Consider the following 18,997-nt stretch of genomic DNA (forward strand, 5'->3'; position numbering starts at 1 on the left):
TGAGCACTCTCATTCCTCTCTGATATTACCAAATATCTAATAATCATAATCTCGTCAGCTCATGACCAGCCCACACTAGATTGAACCTTCCTCTTTCGAATGAGCCCTTTACGTGGGATGTGATAATGCTGATGTAGACATGGATAAAGGAGAGAGGATGGGAACAGGTAAGGAGCAGGCTGCCAAGAGGGTATGATTGGGAAGTGCAGTGGGCAAGGTGTGAGGAAAAGATGGGAAGGACAAGTGGGGATATGTTAATGGGAATAAGGAAGGAGATTGAGATGGAGAGGGGAGAAGTGAGAGGAAGGCATGGAGTGACGGTAATAAAGATGAAAATAGGGGATGGTGGAGGGTAATCGGGGTATATGTAAATGGTGACTTGCCGAGTAAGTTGGAGGAACTGGGAGACTGGATAGAAGGGAGAAAAAAAGGTGTAAGGGTGATTATAGGGGGGGACTTCAATGCAAGGATGGGTCGAGAAGGGGGTGAGATAGGAGAGGAAGAAGAGGGAAAAGGAAAAGGGAGCAGGAGATCCAAAGATAGATATACAAAGGAAAGTCATGCGTTTTTATAAAAACTGTTACTTTTCGAAAACTGTGCATGATTTTAGAATTCGATTTTAGAATGAGAAAGTCTATAAGAATCACCTAGCAAATATTGCAAAATATGGAAAGTGCTTTAATTTGTAGGACTTTGTAATTATCGGTAATTATTGATAGTTGATAGTCCAACTATTGGAAGCTATCAGGTGTTGACTATTGATATTTTTCTATCACTAGTTTGAATAAATCCCTATCGCGTTATTATTAGAAACAACGTAAATCGGGAGAGCGTAAATTGAGGAATGACTGAATCTTGGAGCTTAGTTCTATATCACTATATTTTCACCTAGCTATCGCAAAAATTGGAGTAATTGATATATACAGTTTTGCAAATTGTTTTCCATAATAATTATTTAAAAAATTTCAATATAAAGAAATTATTGCTCTAATTTTATTTTTCTCTGCTTCTTACACTTCTTAATAATCGGTATATATTTTTACAAAAAGACGTCAGCGTGACTTAGGTGGTCCACGGATTTCATGCCAAAACGCCAATATTGATTCACGTTTTTGCCATAGATTTGCGCTACCCCACGCTTGCCAAAACCTATAATAATGTGAAAGAATATTCACACTTAAAAAAGTAAAATGTTTTACAATTTCTTACACTTACATGCCAAATAACACTCCACCCAGGTGAGCTGCATGATCAACGAATTGCCAACGACAAAGGGCACCCATTATATCAAATCCCATTAGGCATTTGATTGCCTATTTAAAGGTATTTACAATGATAAAGATAATAATTGTCTATACATTGAATTTGGATAATTAAATTAAAATTATTAGCGTACCGTACTGGCTGCAAATTTATACATTGGAAGAAAAATAATAGTAAGATATATGTCTGGAAACTGGGTACATGTATATCCAAGAATACCCATTATTGCTCCTGACTGTATCATAAATAATCATTATTACAGAAAATGTTAGACAATAACTGCATTGTATGTACTCACAGCTCCCAAGGAAGGACCACGTAAGCCGAGTGCAGCTTTGTACACATTACTCGTAAAGCTAGACACCACTGCACTAATCAAATAAAGTGCCACAAACTGTTCTTTACCCAAAGCTGATACAGCCAAGGAACTAAAGCTGTGTAATACATACAGATTACCAGCTAAATGTATAAATGAACTATGGGAAAATGAAGACAGCAGCATTGGCCAACATATGATACCTTAACCAAAATTATAAAATTTAATAAATTTCTTTAACTACGTTGCACTACTTTCGCAATATTTATATGTTACTTACGAGATTCAGGATTGGTACAAAAGTATTTCAACATGACTGTCTGTAATTTAGGAATCCGCCATGCTAGAAACACTAAAATATTTAGAAAACATATAGGAGCAAATACTTTTTCTCCATCTGACAAATTCTTCCACCAAATTTCCATGTCGTGTCTCCATCCTACTTTCTGGATATAAGTAATGTTTTAATAATACATAATAGCTATGATCATTTATGTATATGTTTTTTCATACGAACATGTATTCCCAATTGTTCATAACGGTTGATTAATCTATAGGTTCTTCCCCTGTAACTTTCATAGCCCCAAATAGTAGCAGCAATAAGAGTTGTTCCACTAAACTGACATGATGAAAACGGTGAAACTTATGACACAAGAAAAATAAAATATGCTTGAATTATTTTAATATCAAAGCAACTACTATCTCTTTCTTTAGTATTAAAGTTGGTACTTCTTTTATTGCTTACCATAATCGTGAAGGTAAAGGGCTTCCACAGTTTGGATAGAGGGACATGACTCTCTTCGAAAGTTTCATTTCGCCAGTATATCTTTCTCCTCTCATTGCCTCGAAACTTTTTGAAATGCCTAATTTGATTATATACTGTTGATGTATACAACTTAGGTTTAAGTTGCATTGATGTGAAAATGCTAGAAGTGTACAGTAGAATTGTAATTGTTTAATTCGGAACATTGTTATCTGTAATCTCATTTTAAAATATCAAAGTATGCCTTACCATTTACATGCATTGTCACCTAAATATAAAAATGGTCTGACAGCCATATCACTAATAATTTAAAAACCACGAGAAAAGACGATCAATCCAGGTTGCTTTCATAAAGTTTATCTATGTCACAAGAACCGATTTAGACAAAACTGAAAAATTTTACCACACTAAACAAACGTTAACACTACCAAATGATAAATTCTTAGCCAGAGAATAATAATGGTGTAAAAAATTTTTAATGAATACCCATAAATAGTAAATATTAATTTATTTTTTGCCAATTGTTATAAATTGATTACATATTCTTATACTTGTGCATATACAAAACTCATATGTGAACTATTGTTCCATTGCGACAATTGAAAATGCGGTATTATTTACCAATGTGGCTGAGCCAATGCCAACGCTACGCTCAGCTGTAGCTAATGTCCGCTGTAACCGCGCTCTGATTAGTCCGTGCTTTTCGTTAATAACTCCTTAACAAAGCCGTGGAGAATATTTTTGCAAAGGAAAATGTTGCTCCAAATAACCTGAGGAATCCTCCCTTTTGAAAAAGTACAACATTTTTGGGACACCCTATATATGTAATGTATTTAATTTATTTTCTGCCATTTTTTCGTCAATTATTTTACCGTTCCTGCCGCTTACTGAGATTTACATCGTGGTGTTTATAAACTTTATTGTATAAAGTTCTGGAGCTATATTCATGACGAGCCTACTTATGGACGCATGCGTATTAGAAATTGGTTCTCAAAAAACGCCAAAGTTTTGCCTTTGTAAGAATGCTTTGTGCCGTAAGCGTAGTGACAGTGTCGCGTTACGGTTTACGGAGTTGAGCAATTGTAAATATGTCATTATCGAAGGTTACATCTTATACACGGCAACGAAAGTAAATTCGTAACGTTGCGACCAACTTATTTAATTATATCATCTAAGCTATGTCGATAGCCGGTTGTCAATTTTGATAATTTCCTTATACCATGATGGGAATATTGTATGAGAAACGGCCACTAAAACGGCCTAGACTGGGACCGCCTGATGTATATCCTCAAGAACCTAAGCAGAAAGAAGACGAACTCACTTCTATAAACGTTAAACATGGATTCTCTACATTGCTTCAACTGTCTGATGAATTTGGGACTGCAAGAAATTGTAATGTTACTGCCGCCAAAGTGGGAGCATACTTCAATGGGATTCTTGCAAAGAAGGAAGAACTTTCCACGATGCCAGACACAGGTAGAAAGAGGCAACAGATTAATCCTAAGGATAATTTTTGGCCAGTAACAGCGAGAACAAAGAATGGCATTGAAGCATGGTTTAAGGATCTCTCTGGTTGCAAACCTCTAATAGCTCTTGCGAAAAGAGCCCCAAACTTCAATAAGAAAGAAGAGATATTCATGATGTTATGTGAATATCAAGTACCAATGCTAAGGGCAGCCTGGTTTATTAAACTTAGTTCTGCCTATACAGTAGCTGTTTCTGAGGCCAAAATAAAGAAAAGACAATTGCCTGATCCAACAACAGGTAAACAAGCACATTATTTGTAGGTCCCTTCTACTTCTTCGACAATGTTTACATTGAAGAAAACAATGTACTCAATAAACTAAAACTCAATACCCAAACAACTAAGGTATTCAATATACCCAATGTACGCATGCCTCATAAGAAGTCCTCTGGCAGAAATGTGGCTGTAAGCCGTCATTTCACATGCATTTTTGGTTCTAGCTGTGTGTGACGTGAAAGTGTAATGCCAAAGTCCCAAGAGACTTGTTGTGAAGCACGGAGATTATATATATTTTCATTGACATTCTGTTCTCGTCGACTTATAGATAATTATGTACATTCAGTTCACGTGCTTGTTCGGAATTGCTGGAAACAAAACAGTTAAAGCAGCATAGAAAATATAGCAAGTATTGTTAGTCAATATAAATGTGTTGGCGAGAACAGAATGTTGATGAAAGCATATATTGGGGAAATAGTGTTGATGTAACCATTGTCGAGGAATTCACTGTTGGTCAAGTAAAACAGATCCTAGTCTACATTTGAAACATCAATAATCCTGTTAGAGTAAACATCATAGAGTATTACATCAATGCAAGTTAACTTTGATTACTTCCTTTGTTTTTTTACATAGAATGGACAGGAACTCTCATTAAGTTTTTAAAGGATCAACTTTCCAAGCTACAAGAGTATTATTACATAAATATTCATGGAACAAATAGTATTAGTAACAATGGTATCACAAACAATTCTTGTAATGGTAGCAGTTCTGGAAGTAGTAACAGTAATAACAGTAATAACACTGTCAACAATAGTACGAGTAATAACAATGGAGTTCCTAATAATCCACCAACTACACCAAATTCTAATAATCAAACAGCACCTGGGAATGCCATGAATGAGGAACATAAGTTGGCACTGAAACAATGGCATTATTGCGTGCAATTAGCAAAGTATATGTTTGAAGAAGGTTTATTAGATAGGCAGGAATTGCTACAGTGGATTTTAGAATTATTAGACAAAATTAAATCGTCTCCTTCAGAGGATGGTATTTTAAAGCTCTTGTTACCGTTGGCACTGCAATATTTGGAAGAATTTGTACAGTCTGAATTACTAGCCAGACGTTTAGCATATTTGTGTTGTCGTAAATTGGCACATATGTGTAGCAATGTGGAGACCAATGGCAATCCTCAAAGTCCGTCCATAAACAAAAATGACGTTAATAGTGGAAAAGATACTGCCATTGCTAATCAAATACCAAATCCATTAAGTGCTGCTTTTAATGACTACTTGATGTGTCCTCATCACAGAGATGTAATATACAGTTTGTCAACAATTATACAGGTAATACTAACACTAAAAGAAAAATCATTATTATGAAGAATATGTATTCTAATTACATAATACATTAGGTAATCACATTAGAGTGCCCAACAGCATTGGTATGGAATAGCGTCGGAGAAGGAAAAGCTCCTTCTGTATTAAATGGTTCCCCTTTGGACTATTTGTCTTGCCCTCCCACAGCTTTGCCATGCCCACCAGCGAGTTCGACCAATCCAACTTTAAAGCAGTTAAAGATTGCCCAAGAAAACATTCGAGCTAGATCTCAGGCTGCAGAAGGTAAATGGTCATGCGATAAATGGCAGCAGAGCAGTGCAGGAATAACGACTACTAAAGTGTTGGCTGCTTTGGATGCTCTGGATAGGCACAGTTTCGATAGAATGGATTCTACAAACTCGTTAGATACACTTTATGCTAAGATATTCATGTCACCACTAAAGGATAACGCCAATGAACGCGACTCGAAAACAGAGTACAATCCGCAGCAAGATTCTGCTGTAGTTGAAATTTTGTGCGAATGGGCTGTTAGCGCTGAACGATGGGGAGAGCATAGAGCAATGGCAGTGGCAAAATTGCTCGAGAAACGACAGAGTGAAGTAACTGGTGAAACAAATGATAACGATGACAAAGACAGCGTTTGTAGTAACGGAAATCCACCCGTGCTTCCAATCTTTCAACCATTGCTTATGAAGTTTTTGGACATGGACGCCCCGGTATTAGATAATACATCAGCTCAATCAAAAGTACAGTTCACGAATTTGGTTCACTTATTTTCAGAATTAATTAGGCACGATGTATTTTCACATGATGCATATATGTGCACTCTCATTTCTAGAGGAGATCTTATACAAGGTATATATAACAAACATTTTGCTACTTGATTTGTTTGGAAATATTAATTTTATGGAATTCTTGACTTAATAAACGCTTTTAATTAGGTCCCGCAGCAAGCAAGCCTGGAACTCCCAGTAATCGAGAACCAATCGACGAAGATAGTTTGTTTCCAGGGATAGATTTAAAGCCAGCAAAGTTAGAAGTACCAGACCATGGGAGAACAATGGATTATGATGATAGTAAGATTGACGATGACCTGGATAAGATATTACAACACATTAAAGAGGACCAACAGAATAGTATGGATGCTCCTGATAGTCCTAAAGAAGATGCATTAGCTGGACATAGTACACAGGAAGGACTGGATTCCAAGATACCATCCAGTCATAGTAGACATTTGTTGTATACAACGCATTTTCCATTACCACAGGTAGTAATTTAATTTTTTTTTCTTTAGAAATCGTATATTACTTCGATGATAATGGTAAGGATGTGTTTGAAGGATGAAACATGCAGCCAACACGATTGCAATCAACGACATGTGCTACTTTATGGAGTGGGACGAGTTAGAGATGACGCTAGGCATGTTGTCAAAAAGATGACAAAAGAAGTGTGCAAACTATTTGGAAAAAAATTCAGCATCGACGTCGCAGAGGGCGGAAAAGTGAAAAAACATTCCCGCAGCGAGTTCAATTTCGAGGCGATCACGCTGAAGTTTCAGAACTTAAGTTATTTTGATCAACATGTGGTGACCTGGCAGTGTGCGACTCAAGTGATTGAAATGTTAAACTCATTTGCGCTGGCTGGATCATCTTATTTACCGGTGCAAGAGCATGTAGCCTTTCTCTTCGATCTAATGGAGTTAGCACTAAATATATATGGTTTGATAGATGTTTGTATTCAAATTCTAAAAGAACTCCCAGAAGTTGAGACACAATTAACTGCAAAAAATAGTCAACTCGTTAGAAGTTATACCACAAGTTTGAGTCTCTATGTTGTAGGTGTGTTAAGGAGATATCACTGTTGTTTATTATGTAAGTATATAGCTTTGAAATTATTACATTGTCGAATTCGACTTGTTCAAGCAATGTTATAATTGTTTGATCATTTCAGTATCTCCGGAACAAACAACTGCTGTATTCGATTTGCTGTGTAAAATTGTAAAGCATGTGTCCAATCCTAGTGATTGTAGCTCCGCCGAAAGATGCGTATTGGCGCATCTCTACGATTTATATTCATCTTGTTCATTACTGAAGACTAAACCTCACGGGGTAGAAGCTTTTAGTAATGCCTATCCGAAGATTCGAACGGCTCTTTATAGCACGTTGCAACCAACTACATCGAGTCATGTGTACAATTCTCAATTCATGGTAGATGTTTTCACTAGCCCGAAACGTGGTGGAAAGATCGAACAGCAATGGGCTAGACAATTGAATGAGACGCCAGCCAATCGTTACAGTTTCGTTTGCAACGCGATCGTTGCAGTTTGTAGCGAAACGGACAATGATAAATTGAATGATATCGCAATAACTTGCGCTGAATTGACTGCTTGCTGTAATGCGCTCAACGCCGAGTGGCTTGGAGTCCTCATGGCGCTCTGTTGCTCATCAAACAGTTCTGCCTTCTATATCGACGTTCTAAATCAAGTTGACGTACAAGACTTGAGCATACATAATTCGCTTGCTGTATTCACGTCGATTTTAATTGGTAAATATTTTGCGATCATTCTTTATAGTAAAAATTATACACACTTTCCGTTTTAACATCGAATTTTATTTTTATAGCAAGACACTGTTTTTCGTTAGAGGATTTTGTCGTTCATATAGCACTGCCGTCTTTAGTTAAAGCTTGCAACGAAGGTCGTGGGGATGCGGACATGGAAGCTGAAGCTGGAGCACGTTTAACATGTCACTTGCTTTTGCGACTTTTTAAAACAGTCGAGTGCCCTCAGCCAGCTCTCTACTCAGTGAGCACAAGTCCTCATCCATTGCCCAATGGAAACTCTAGGGGTTACAGTATAAAATTAAGTTGTGACAGACACTTGTTAGCAGCTGCTCATAACAACATTAGGGTCGGTCCAGTTTTAGCAGTACTCAAAGCTATACTCGTAGTCGCCGACGCAACTGCTGGCAAACAACCACCAAAGAAACCAGACGTACCGATGAATCATTCGAGCAAAGCCGGTGGACCAGCTAGCGTTGGAGTTGGTGTTGGTGTTAGTACAGGTGGACCAAACGAATTATCTATTAGTCATATCCTCGGCACCAGCGATATTTTAGGCGGTGGTGATGACTTGGGACTCGATTTAGCTATGTCATCGTCTAGCAGTAGCGCTGGTATAACCACAGAAAACGTTAAAGGATTGTCAGATTTTGCGCAACATGTGCTAAGACAAATTTGTAGCCAGGAATGGGTTTTGGAAAGATGTTTGCAGAATCCCGAAGAACTTTGTCATCCAGACATGTTATTAGACAATATGTTAACTCCTCGTCAAGCTCAAAGTCTACTCCACATGATTTGCTACCCAGAAACTTCTACCGATGCATTTATCGACCAGAAAACCCACATCACCAATATTTTAGAGAATTTGGAACAGTGGAGTCTAAGAATGTCCTGGCTCGATTTACAGCTTATGTACAAACAGTTTCCTCCAGGATCCAATGATCTTTCGCAGTGGTTGGATACAGTTGCTAAAGCTGCAATTGACGTATTTCAATTAAACACTGTGTCCAATAAACCTGACAAACGATCTGGATCTATATGGCTAGTTGCTCCGCTGGTTTCGAAACTGCCGAGTGCTGTACAAGGCAGAGTTCTTAAAGTAGCCGGCCAAGTATTAGAATCCGGTAATTGGTCAAAAACAGCAGCCGGCCGTGAAAGAGGTAGATCCAAGTCGCCGTCTCTTTTCAATCACCAGCCGTTTCTTTCGCTAGTTCTCACTTGTTTGAAAGGTCAAGATGATCAAAGAGAAGGTTTGTTGATGTCATTGCACTCGCAATTATCGCAATTTCTGAATATCGGTAAAGAAGAGAAGAACTTCGCTACCGAAGATCCGAAGACGAGAGAAGTGTTGCAGGATGCGCTTCAGTTAAGGTTTAGTCTCGTTGGTGGCGTTTTCGATAGCATTCAAAGGAACACCACCGTTACCACAGACTGGGCCATTCTGTTAGTCCAATTAGTTAGCTATGGTGTTATAGACTTAAGTAACAATTCTGAATTATTTACAACTGTCATAGACATGTTGGCAACTCTGATACATTCTACACTTGTTTCCGATTCACAATCCGAGAAAGACGAAAATAAGAAACATTATCAAAATCTAATGAAAAAATTGAAAAAAGAATTAGGTGATAGAAATTCTCAAAGCATTCGATATGTCAGACAATTATTACCTCTGCCAAAACTGACGATGGAAGTTATTAACTGTGAACCTGTCGGTTCTTTAACGGACACGAAAGGCAACAAGATAGCTGGCTTTGATAGCATTGATAAAAAACAGGTATGCTCAAATAAATTTAAAACAATTTAAATATTTGTGATTTGAGCTTATTTCAATTTACTATCTACTAGGGTCTCCAAGTGTGCGATTCGCAAAGAGTGTCAGCATGGGAAGTACTAGAAGGTCACAAAAATCCAGCACCAATATCTTGGGCTTGGTTTAGAGCAGTAAAATTAGAACGTAAACCTTTAACGTACCAGAATGCTCACAAACTTTTACGATACCACACTCACAGCCAAATCAGGCCACCTAGCCACTACTTGGACCCACCACCATTGCCTCCGGAAGATCTAGAACCAGATAAGAAGGAATCTGAACCCGGCAAGGCCGATACTCCCGTGAGCATTGATTCTCCTGGAAGAGTAACAAGCGGCGTTGGTGGTAGCGGTATCGGTAGCGCTGTCACCAACGGTAAAGGAAAAGCTATGAAGACCAGAAGACACAGAAAGAATAAGGGACCAGCCACGCCGACTGCCCCTGTATCACAACAAATTCAGGTTTATTTACATTTTAATATTTTAATGTTTAGTAAAACTAGACAGACAAATTACAGGTCAATGGTCATCAGAGTATCATAATGATAAGAAACTAACATTTTGTTAAATCCTGCTCAGTACATTTTCCTTTTAAATTTTTTTGTCTTTTGAATAGTTTTGAAAGTATTGAAAGCTTTAAAGGTAATGTTAGGTTCAAGAATACAATTATACTACTACGCCAACAGAGATTTTGTTTATAGCTCCACTAAATTTACTTACTTTATGTTATTGTTCCCTTTCAATTTTCAATTTTAGAACATGTTTCAATCCGGGACTTCTACTAGTAGGATAACATGCCGTTATATAAAAATATCCGTATGTTTACCGGTATTTATGGGTAATTTTTTTCGGTTTCTCTATTTTATTATAATTTCCAAAATGTTTCTAAGCACAGGTTTACAACCAGTATTATTTTATTATATTATGTTAGCAAATACCAAAATTGGTATGCACTACCACAATTACTATGATACTGAAATCACAGTAATTACCAGCATGTTCATGGTAGTGTATACGATACTATGTTTGCGAGTGGAAAAGAATACGACATTACAATTTACAGCAACTGACATATCTTATACATGCAATGTTGTGATACTTGTCAATACTAGGCTTCTAGCTACATAGCTACGCTACGATTTGCAGACAAAAGGAAAACTGAAAAATATCGTTATTTATTTCGGTTTATGTAGTATATCTGTTTCGATATTCGTACATTTCGGTACTCTAACGATTTCGGTACTGTATCGGTTTCGCTACAGCATTATCTGTGTAACACCGGTTTTAAGTCCCTAGTTTCAACTCTTTGTTTTCTCTAATAACTTTCCATATATTATACAGCAAGCACCAAACCAATTACAACAAATGGCCTTTGGAAATCAACAAGTACCTGTCACCCAACAACCTGGCATGTTTACTGGTCAGCCAGCACAGCATCAGCAGCAGTGGTACGCGAATCAGCAAACTCATGCACCAGCCCAGCAATACGGATATGGACAACAGTTACCGCCAACCCCAGTCGGACAGAGATACGACAGACCGGGCATGAACAATCAATCGAAACAAGCGCTTTCTCATATGCTGCGCTTACGATTGCCGTCCAACCAATTGATGAGTTCCCAACAGCAACCAAATGCTACACCCGTTGGTGGACCTGGAGCTTTCCAGGGGATGCAAAGACAGCAATTCATTAGGCAACAATTAAGAGCTCAACATGGAGCTCCTAATATGAATCCGCAACAAGGAATGTTCGCTTCACAGCAACCGCAACAACAGCAACCACAGCAACAAGGGATTTACTCTGGAATGCAACAAGGTAATTCATTAATATAGAGGTGTGCGAGAACCCGAAAATGTCGGGTACCTGATGGTCAGGACAGGTCGAGACGAGTCGGGTTCTCAAAATTACCGGGATTCTCAAGAATTTTCGAGATTATTCTTGGGAATTTCACTACATTCAAGAACGCGAAGATTCGACATTTTAGGGTTCTCGCACACCTTTAGTTAACACTGCCTATCATCTTAAAGAGATAAACCATATTGACAGTTGAATATAAAGGCTATTTTCAGGAATTCTTTTTTGGAAAAGCTAAATCTCCTTTTGAAAAATGAGTAAATACTACATTTAAGGGAAGTAGTTTTGATGATCTTGACTTTGAGATATGTTGTATGTATGATCTTGGCATATATTGTCAAGATCATCCTCTTGAGTAACTTGTTATAACTTATAGTAGTTATAACTAGAATGCTCCTCTTCGACTGCTGCTGCTGGTATGTTATTGCACAGGGTAGAAAAATTTGAAAAAGAAGAAATAAAAAGAACGCAGATAAAATAGATAAAGTGGTGTCGAAAGCTAGATAGGACAACACCAGATTACTTTGTACTGGGGGAAACAATGAGGGACAAACTACGAATAAGCAGAGGGAAGAATATTAGTGAAGGAGTGTACAAGGGAAGGAAAAAGGAAAGTGGGATAACTAGAAATAGTAAAGGAAGAATGGAGTATTTGAAGAAAAACAACAGTAAAGAGGGATTAGAAGTTTAGTAATCCAGCTGCCGTAAGACGACCAACTACGTACGCGTGAAATGATACTTTCCTAATATTTGTCCACATTTAGTTTTCGTACGTTTGTCGTTGTTTCACACGTACGTTGCCGGCCGAATTACCAAACGTAATCCAGACCAACATTCTTACATGCTTCTAATTGAATTATAACTGCTATAAGTTACAACAGACAATTCTTGCAGTCACATATGTGTGACTGTGTATATATGCAACTGTGCACGGGACAGTTGTATTCTTTTAATTACAGAGTTTTCTCCCTTTGCTGAAAGTGGAATCCCACGCGTAAGCGAAACTAACAACAAAGGGGTCTCGAAATTCGATACTAAATTTCTTTTGTTGATAACTTTCTAATGAACAATGAGCGACATCTAAAACCTTTTGTTAGTTGCACAATACAGTGTCCTTGACACCATATACCAATATGTATCAAAGCTGTTGAAGCACCCTACCCTGAACATAAGTTTTAGTTTCGGCAGTAAACTTCTTTTGTTCATAATTTTTTTATAAAAACCGAGCGACGACTAAAAACCTTTTGTGGGTTACTCAGAAGGGTGACCTTGACGATATGTCAAGGTCAAGGTTATCTGGGTTTCCTCGTCTAAACGTAATATATATCGAAAAATGTTTAACACTTCTAGAATGTACACTTTTTTAAACTACTTCTTGCGAAAATTAGAAGAGGATAAAGAAAGATTTTGCTTTTTCTAATTTGTGGTTTATAACAGGTTCGCTTCTTAACTAATTAGCGGTTTGATATACTTGGTATATTAACTTATTCTATCTATTACATTTTTCCCATAGGAATGAATCAAAACTACGCAGGATACGGAGGTCAACAAATGATTCCGCAACAACAGCCACAGCAGCAACAACAACAAGCACCTCAACAGGCGCAACAGCAGCAGCAACTACTGCAACAGCAACAACAAGGTTTGATGAATCAACAGCAGAATATGATGTTCTCTAACCAACAACAAATGATGGGACCGCAACGTGGGCAAGAATATATGCAGCAACAACGTATGCAACCTGGAGCTGCTAGGCCGCCTTACCTTCAGGCACGTCTTGAACAACATGAACATAATCTGTAGTGAGTAACAACTGAGTAAATATCGAAAATGTTCTTGTTTGAAACAGGCTCCAAATGTTACAATGAACACAATGGGTCCAATGGGAGGTGGAGTTCAAAATCAACCAGCTCCACCATATAGACAAACTAGTGGAAAACCTGGCGCGGTTGGGGTGACTGGGGTAGGCACTACGAATGTTGGACTGCAGCAAAATCAACAATTCCAACAAGTAAGATATTGCACATATATCTTCAAAGATAAAAGTAATGGTGTTATGTCTTTATTTTACATTTTAACTTGTGCCCTTGACATAGTTAAAGTTACATTCCATTTACATCGATGTTTTACAAAAAGAAGCACTGTTCTTATTTTTTAGAAATGTATGGTACAACACTTAATCTATAATATGATATAAACCAAAGTTAAAGCATAATACAATAGAAAAGTAATTCCTTTCAGAGGCCCATTCACTTGAAACCAAAATAATTATTCATTATTTTTGAGAACTAAAATAATGTAATTTAAATATTAATAACGTATGTAACAACGAAATATTGCTTATTTTTTGCAGGAAAGCTTTCTTTCGACAAAATTTATTTTTCATAAAAGCAATACAGTGCATTTTTACTGTAAGTCCCTACAAGCCTCGCGTTCACCGGTTCCTGGAGCTATCCACACCACCGCAGGGTATACAGTGATTTCGCTATAAGTCCCTTGCACGGTTCTGGCGAGGGACATTTAGATGAAATCTGTGGTTCTCGTCAAAAAAATGGTTCAGTCAAAATTTACTTGTTTTTTCCTGTAGAATCTAAATGTGTAACGTTTTATAGGGGGTTCTATTTAAAATTATAAAGGTACCCTGGCCCCCTTTAAAGGGAAAGGGAGACACCACTTCAGGTTTATGTAATTAGAAAGGCCCTTCAAATCTATGCAATTTAAGACCAAGAACTTTAAAATCGATGGCATAGTTTTCGAGATATTGAGCTGTTAAGAGTTATGTGGGCAACCCTGTATAGTCTTCTGGTCTCACACCGATATATCTGACCATGTTATGTTATACTCCTCGGCGGTAACGGCTCTCGAGCTTCTTGGCCCTTACAGGGTACAGTGAATTCCCGTCGCAGGTCACTGCCAGCTTCGCGGTTGGGAGTCATTAGAACTACCCACACCACTGCGGGGTATACCCCGCTCTCGAGCTTCGCTATCCATTTCTATGTACGTGCAACATTGTATCGGAGAAAGACATTCTCTGAGCCTTCTTGTCACTATCCGTCAGTAGTCATAGATTTATGACTTAGGGACTGATACTGACTCTTGGGTTTCCAGCGTGCACTGTGTATTTCAAATGCAACGTTCGGCGAGAACCACAGATTTTATCTTAAATGTCCCTCGCCAGAACCGTGCAAGGGACTTATAGCGAATTCGCTGTAGTCCTGAATTGTGTGGCCAAAATAGTTCAGTACACATAAAACAATTTTGAATGTACTGCACTTATAAGATATTTTACCTCATATCTTACATTGTTTGCGCAAAGTGTATCAACATTTTTTTATTACGTTAGACCCATAGTATTGACAGTTTCTGAGACTACGTCATTGCTTCTACTATATTTAAAGATAGAAAGGAATAGTTATTAGATGCCTTTCCTTTTTGCATTGTTCTCTAGAAATTTTAGGATAGATTTCGATTAAATTACTGAGAATAAAGTAAACAAACAAATATTCACACGTATCCGTAATCAAGGCATAAAATACAAAAAGTTACAAATAATTGCGATTGTTTGAATTATAGCAGCAGGTAATCAATCAACAACGTATGAGACAACAGATGCTTGCAATGCAACAACAACAACAGCAAGCGCAACAACAACAAGCGCAACAACAACAACAACAAGGCAATGCCGGAGGGCAACAGCCGACTCCTCAATTAGTGACGCATTTGCAACGACACTTAAGCCAACCACCGCAACATTATCAACATCAACCGCCGCCTTATTAGTAGTTTAATATGTACATAAATTAATTAATACATTGTACAAGAACAATTTATATGAAGTGTGTACATCTGGATTGCAAGAGTTATGTAACTTAATTTGTGGTATGAATGTGTAAAGCGTGCCATGCCAAAGGCAATAAAGTGGAAACAATTTCAGACATTGGAATTTGATTTCCTATGCATTTGACTTTCCCAATAAATTATAATGTAACCAGCATAAAATATAATCCATGTCGATTTGTTGAAATAATTGTATAATTCCTGTACCTGAAAACAAAATAAACTGACAACAAAGACTCTTTTACAAGACTGAGTGACTACAGCTTAAATTTTCTATTTGAATGTTTCAATCTGGAACACTAAAAATTATAGTTTAATTATTTTTTTACAATAATACAGTGACCAATATTAATGTTCCGAATTACATTAAAATTTTAAAGACCAAAATAAAATTTAAAATTGTATCAAACGACTCGAGTTTTTTAAGGAGTTAGATGATAAACAAGATAGGCTAATTACAATAGTCACCGAGTGCTTTGTATTTAAAACAACTTTGTTTGGGTTCAGACAAACTATTATACTTATTTCATTTTTTTACATTGGTGACCCATAGGTGACCGTAGGTTTTATATTTTTTATGCCCAGAATTTCTTACATAGCGTAAAAACAACTTTTACATACTAAACTTTAATCAACTTCAACATCGAAATCGTCTTAATTCATCATTATTGAACTTGTAACAACGAAAGATGTAAGAATTTTCAAATTGATAACACTTATGGGCCGAAAGCCGTGAAACGCTGTAATTTTCATAATCTTTAAAAATATATATATCGTCGGTGGCTCTGTTATAAAGAATCATTTCACATTTACTTTCTGTAGATACAGCAGGATTTTCAAGGCACTACTACGTATAATTTCACTACTTCTACGTATCATGTAAACACATAATTAATGTTACTATTTTAAAATGTAACTATATACATAGCTGTCATAACCGTATCAGAGAAGATAAGCTGTACGTAATATGCTCTGTGATTTAACTGCGAGGTGGTGGACAAAATATTTGAAATCAAAAGTAACCTCTGTTGAAAATCGTGCGAATTTCAAGGATGGACCAGAAAAAACAGACTTTGTCCAACATTTATGTTACCTTAGTGCAAATGAGATATCCTAACATTACAACAGCAACAGCTGAGAATATTGAAATAACAATTCTTAAAGGGGGAAATCGTATTTCCTTATTGTCTTGGCTTCTGACTGAAATAGATGAAAAAATAGCAGTTGAGCTGCAAAAGTTAAAAGGATCTGACTTAGAAGGTTTTTAATTATACTATTACCAAATAAATAAAGCATGTTTATAATATGTTACGTAGATACTAAAAACAATATTTTTTATAGATAAATTAGTACAATATTATTCTAAAATTGGGATTTGCAATGACAAGGATGTTTTGCTGGTAAGTGTGTATACAGTTATATCTTTTTGTACCTTTGCTCATTAAAAAAGAAATGTTTTTCTGTAGGGAAATTGTATACTACAAGAACAACTTCCTACTTTAAACTTATTATTAGATTTTATGAAATTGATGCACAACTGTCAAAACATTGTTGAATCATCCAATGATGAGGACGTTAAAGTAGAATCTATTGATGATGTATTGCAGGTATACAAATTAATCTATAAGATGTAATTTATGTAAATTTATGAACATAATTATTATATACATTCATATTAGGTCTTGAAGAGTCATGTCAGTTCAGATAAAATACTGTCAGTTATTGATCCTAAATTAAATTATTCCAACTCCCTGAAGTATTTTGATGATATACAAAAAGTTTTGGATGAATATCAAAGTTCAAGTTCATATTCAGAAGATCATAAAGAGCAGAGTATGGAAGAAATTGAATCACCATTAAAGGTATTAATATATTGTTTTTACTAATTACAGTAAGATAAAATGAAAATTCCGATACAATTGCAGGAAGAAAAAGAAGTGATCTCTGAGAATGATAGGGATGCAATGTTTACTTCAGAGATAATAAAATTGTTGGAGGCTTTTTCACTCGACTCTTTGCCAGTAGCAAAAGAAAAAAGTATAAATACTCTTTATTCCATGAATTCGGACATCCAAGATGTATACTCAAATTTTTTTTCTTTAACACAGGTAACTTTGCCAAGTATTCATGCATTATCCAATAGGATTGTTTTTATATTAAATTAATTTAATTTCCAGTTTTTAAGAGCAAAAGATGAAATTTGTAATACTACTATACCGGATGGAATTGAAAAAATTACCACACCATTAAACAAAGTTATTGAAGATATTCTTATTTCCGCAGAAGCAATCATGAATATACATGTTAATCATTTATAATATTACCATGTGAATTTTTATTTTTATAAAATAAAATAATTTATATTTAACTAGCCTAAGATATTTTACTTTGCCTGAAATGTTGTGTGAAGGTATTAATAAAGTCTAAATATTTCTTTAAAAGTCTTTATAGATGTAATTAGAAATACATTACAGAGGTTTTACGATCTGGGTCGTTCCTTCTTTTCTTTGTAAAGAGCAAGTAAAGAAACATTAGCAACTTTCACAACTTTAAATCGGACTCCTGGAATGTCACCGACAGCATGACCTTTACGTCCAAATCCTGCTACTAAAACTTCATCGTTCTCTTCAATGTTGTTCAAACAACCATCTCTGGGTACAAAAGCTGTGATCTTTTTACCATTCTTGATAAGTTGCACCCTCACACATTTACGAATAGCAGAATTTGGCTGCTTAGCTTCTACACCGCTATAACATAAAATTAGTTGCTATCAGTACTTGCATAGATCACTATATGTATAAATAATTCGAGTATTTAAACATACACTTTTTCCAAGACAATGCCCTTAGCATGGGAAGCACCACCGAAAGGGTTAGCTTTCCATCTGGTTCCTAAGTGAGCTTTCTTGTAGTCTTTGTCATTCCAACGTTGATCACGTCTGTGATTGACGTGTTTACGTGCTGTACGAAGACCACGAGGTTTACCTGCAACGGTTTTAAATAGTTAGGTTATGTTTTAATCGTATTCGATCATTTCCTTAAATTTATATTTAATCCCGGCATATTATGTATTTTTAAATGTTGTATTGCATGTTAAAAACACTGTTTATTGTAAAACAATGAATAAGATACAAAGAATGTATTTTTTATATAAACTAGTATTCACCAGCAACCACGTTATTTTAATGCAATTCGAAATACGCTATTTATAAGTTTGTTATAGAATTTTTAACAAAATTATAGTTAAGTACATTAAAAAGGATTCCATCAACTTCACACGTCTTATAATTTATATTTAATAACTGTAAAAACAATATAATTTCAAGATTGATTACATACCCATCTTGCTCGGTGTTCTGTACGACCGGAAGAGACCTAACCTCCATTAACGGAAGTCTGAAATTAATGTACACTGTCTGTATATCTACCACTGCCGCTTCATTTTAAAAAGAAACATGCTAAGGATGTAAAAAGTTACCATATCTGCACATTTTTTAAAATTAATCTCCGGTAAT

General features: G+C 36.3%; 4 protein-coding genes across 5 annotated transcripts; 2 read left to right on the forward strand and 2 right to left on the reverse strand.

The window, feature by feature from the left end:
• Positions 1 to 965: 965 nt before the first annotated feature.
• On the reverse strand, positions 966 to 2,985 carry Rho-7 (rhomboid family intramembrane serine protease rho-7). Of its 2 annotated transcripts, XM_076802843.1 has the most exons (9): positions 2,829 to 2,944; positions 2,592 to 2,731; positions 2,325 to 2,505; positions 2,097 to 2,198; positions 1,860 to 2,025; positions 1,562 to 1,782; positions 1,397 to 1,498; positions 1,216 to 1,313; positions 966 to 1,149 (listed from the first exon to the last, which is right to left on the reverse strand). In XM_076802843.1, the coding sequence occupies exons 2-9, from the start codon at positions 2,636 to 2,638 to the stop codon at positions 1,053 to 1,055; spliced, it is 1,014 nt and encodes a 337-aa protein (XP_076658958.1). In that variant the 5' UTR covers positions 2,639 to 2,731; positions 2,829 to 2,944; the 3' UTR covers positions 966 to 1,052. The 2 variants fall into 2 exon arrangements, with proteins under 2 accessions (XP_076658958.1, XP_076658950.1); XM_076802835.1 differs by having other exon boundaries at positions 2,592 to 2,985.
• A 366-nt stretch (positions 2,986 to 3,351) lies between these two features.
• On the forward strand, positions 3,352 to 15,730 carry Kto (mediator complex subunit kohtalo). The gene is made up of 12 exons (XM_076805117.1): positions 3,352 to 4,106; positions 4,717 to 5,426; positions 5,495 to 6,275; positions 6,362 to 6,687; positions 6,760 to 7,291; positions 7,371 to 7,964; positions 8,042 to 9,756; positions 9,828 to 10,253; positions 11,133 to 11,607; positions 13,160 to 13,416; positions 13,496 to 13,657; positions 15,220 to 15,730. The coding sequence occupies exons 1-12, from the start codon at positions 3,563 to 3,565 to the stop codon at positions 15,424 to 15,426; spliced, it is 6,729 nt and encodes a 2,242-aa protein (XP_076661232.1). The 5' UTR covers positions 3,352 to 3,562; the 3' UTR covers positions 15,427 to 15,730.
• A 634-nt stretch (positions 15,731 to 16,364) lies between these two features.
• LOC143365187 (uncharacterized) lies at positions 16,365 to 17,805 on the forward strand. Its single transcript, XM_076805120.1, has 6 exons — positions 16,365 to 16,743; positions 16,825 to 16,883; positions 16,950 to 17,090; positions 17,163 to 17,345; positions 17,409 to 17,591; positions 17,661 to 17,805. Exons 1-6 carry the CDS (start codon positions 16,536 to 16,538, stop codon positions 17,799 to 17,801), a joined length of 915 nt encoding a protein of 304 aa, XP_076661235.1. The 5' UTR covers positions 16,365 to 16,535; the 3' UTR covers positions 17,802 to 17,805.
• A 108-nt stretch (positions 17,806 to 17,913) lies between these two features.
• Positions 17,914 to 18,960, reverse strand: Rps23 (ribosomal protein S23). Its single transcript, XM_076805121.1, has 3 exons — positions 18,822 to 18,960; positions 18,308 to 18,467; positions 17,914 to 18,230 (listed from the first exon to the last, which is right to left on the reverse strand). The coding sequence occupies exons 1-3, from the start codon at positions 18,823 to 18,825 to the stop codon at positions 17,963 to 17,965; spliced, it is 432 nt and encodes a 143-aa protein (XP_076661236.1). The 5' UTR covers positions 18,826 to 18,960; the 3' UTR covers positions 17,914 to 17,962.
• Positions 18,961 to 18,997: the final 37 nt, after the last annotated feature.

The sequence above is a fragment of the Halictus rubicundus genome, chromosome 2, assembly GCF_050948215.1.
Source record: "Halictus rubicundus isolate RS-2024b chromosome 2, iyHalRubi1_principal, whole genome shotgun sequence".
NCBI classification, from domain to species: Eukaryota; Metazoa; Arthropoda; class Insecta; order Hymenoptera; family Halictidae; genus Halictus; species Halictus rubicundus.

Coding starts and splice junctions, on each gene's coding strand:
- Rho-7 (XM_076802835.1), bottom strand. CDS start 2,638: ATGGCTGTCAGACCATTTTTATATTTAGGTGACAATGCATGTAAATG. Junction 2,026..2,096: donor ATGAACAATTGGGAATACAT/GTTCGTATGAAA, acceptor ACTTATATCCAG/AAAGTAGGATGGAGACACGA. Junction 1,499..1,561: donor GTGGTCCTTCCTTGGGAGCT/GTGAGTACATAC, acceptor TTTATGATACAG/TCAGGAGCAATAATGGGTAT.
- Kto (XM_076805117.1), top strand. CDS start 3,563: ATGATGGGAATATTGTATGAGAAACGGCCACTAAAACGGCCTAGACTG. Junction 5,427..5,494: donor GTTTGTCAACAATTATACAG/GTAATACTAACA, acceptor ATAATACATTAG/GTAATCACATTAGAGTGCCC. Junction 10,254..11,132: donor CTGTATCACAACAAATTCAG/GTTTATTTACAT, acceptor TATATTATACAG/CAAGCACCAAACCAATTACA.
- LOC143365187 (XM_076805120.1), top strand. CDS start 16,536: ATGGACCAGAAAAAACAGACTTTGTCCAACATTTATGTTACCTTAGTG. Junction 16,884..16,949: donor ATGACAAGGATGTTTTGCTG/GTAAGTGTGTAT, acceptor GTTTTTCTGTAG/GGAAATTGTATACTACAAGA. Junction 17,346..17,408: donor AAATTGAATCACCATTAAAG/GTATTAATATAT, acceptor ATACAATTGCAG/GAAGAAAAAGAAGTGATCTC.
- Rps23 (XM_076805121.1), bottom strand. Junction 18,231..18,307: donor GGCATTGTCTTGGAAAAAGT/GTATGTTTAAAT, acceptor TTTATGTTATAG/CGGTGTAGAAGCTAAGCAGC.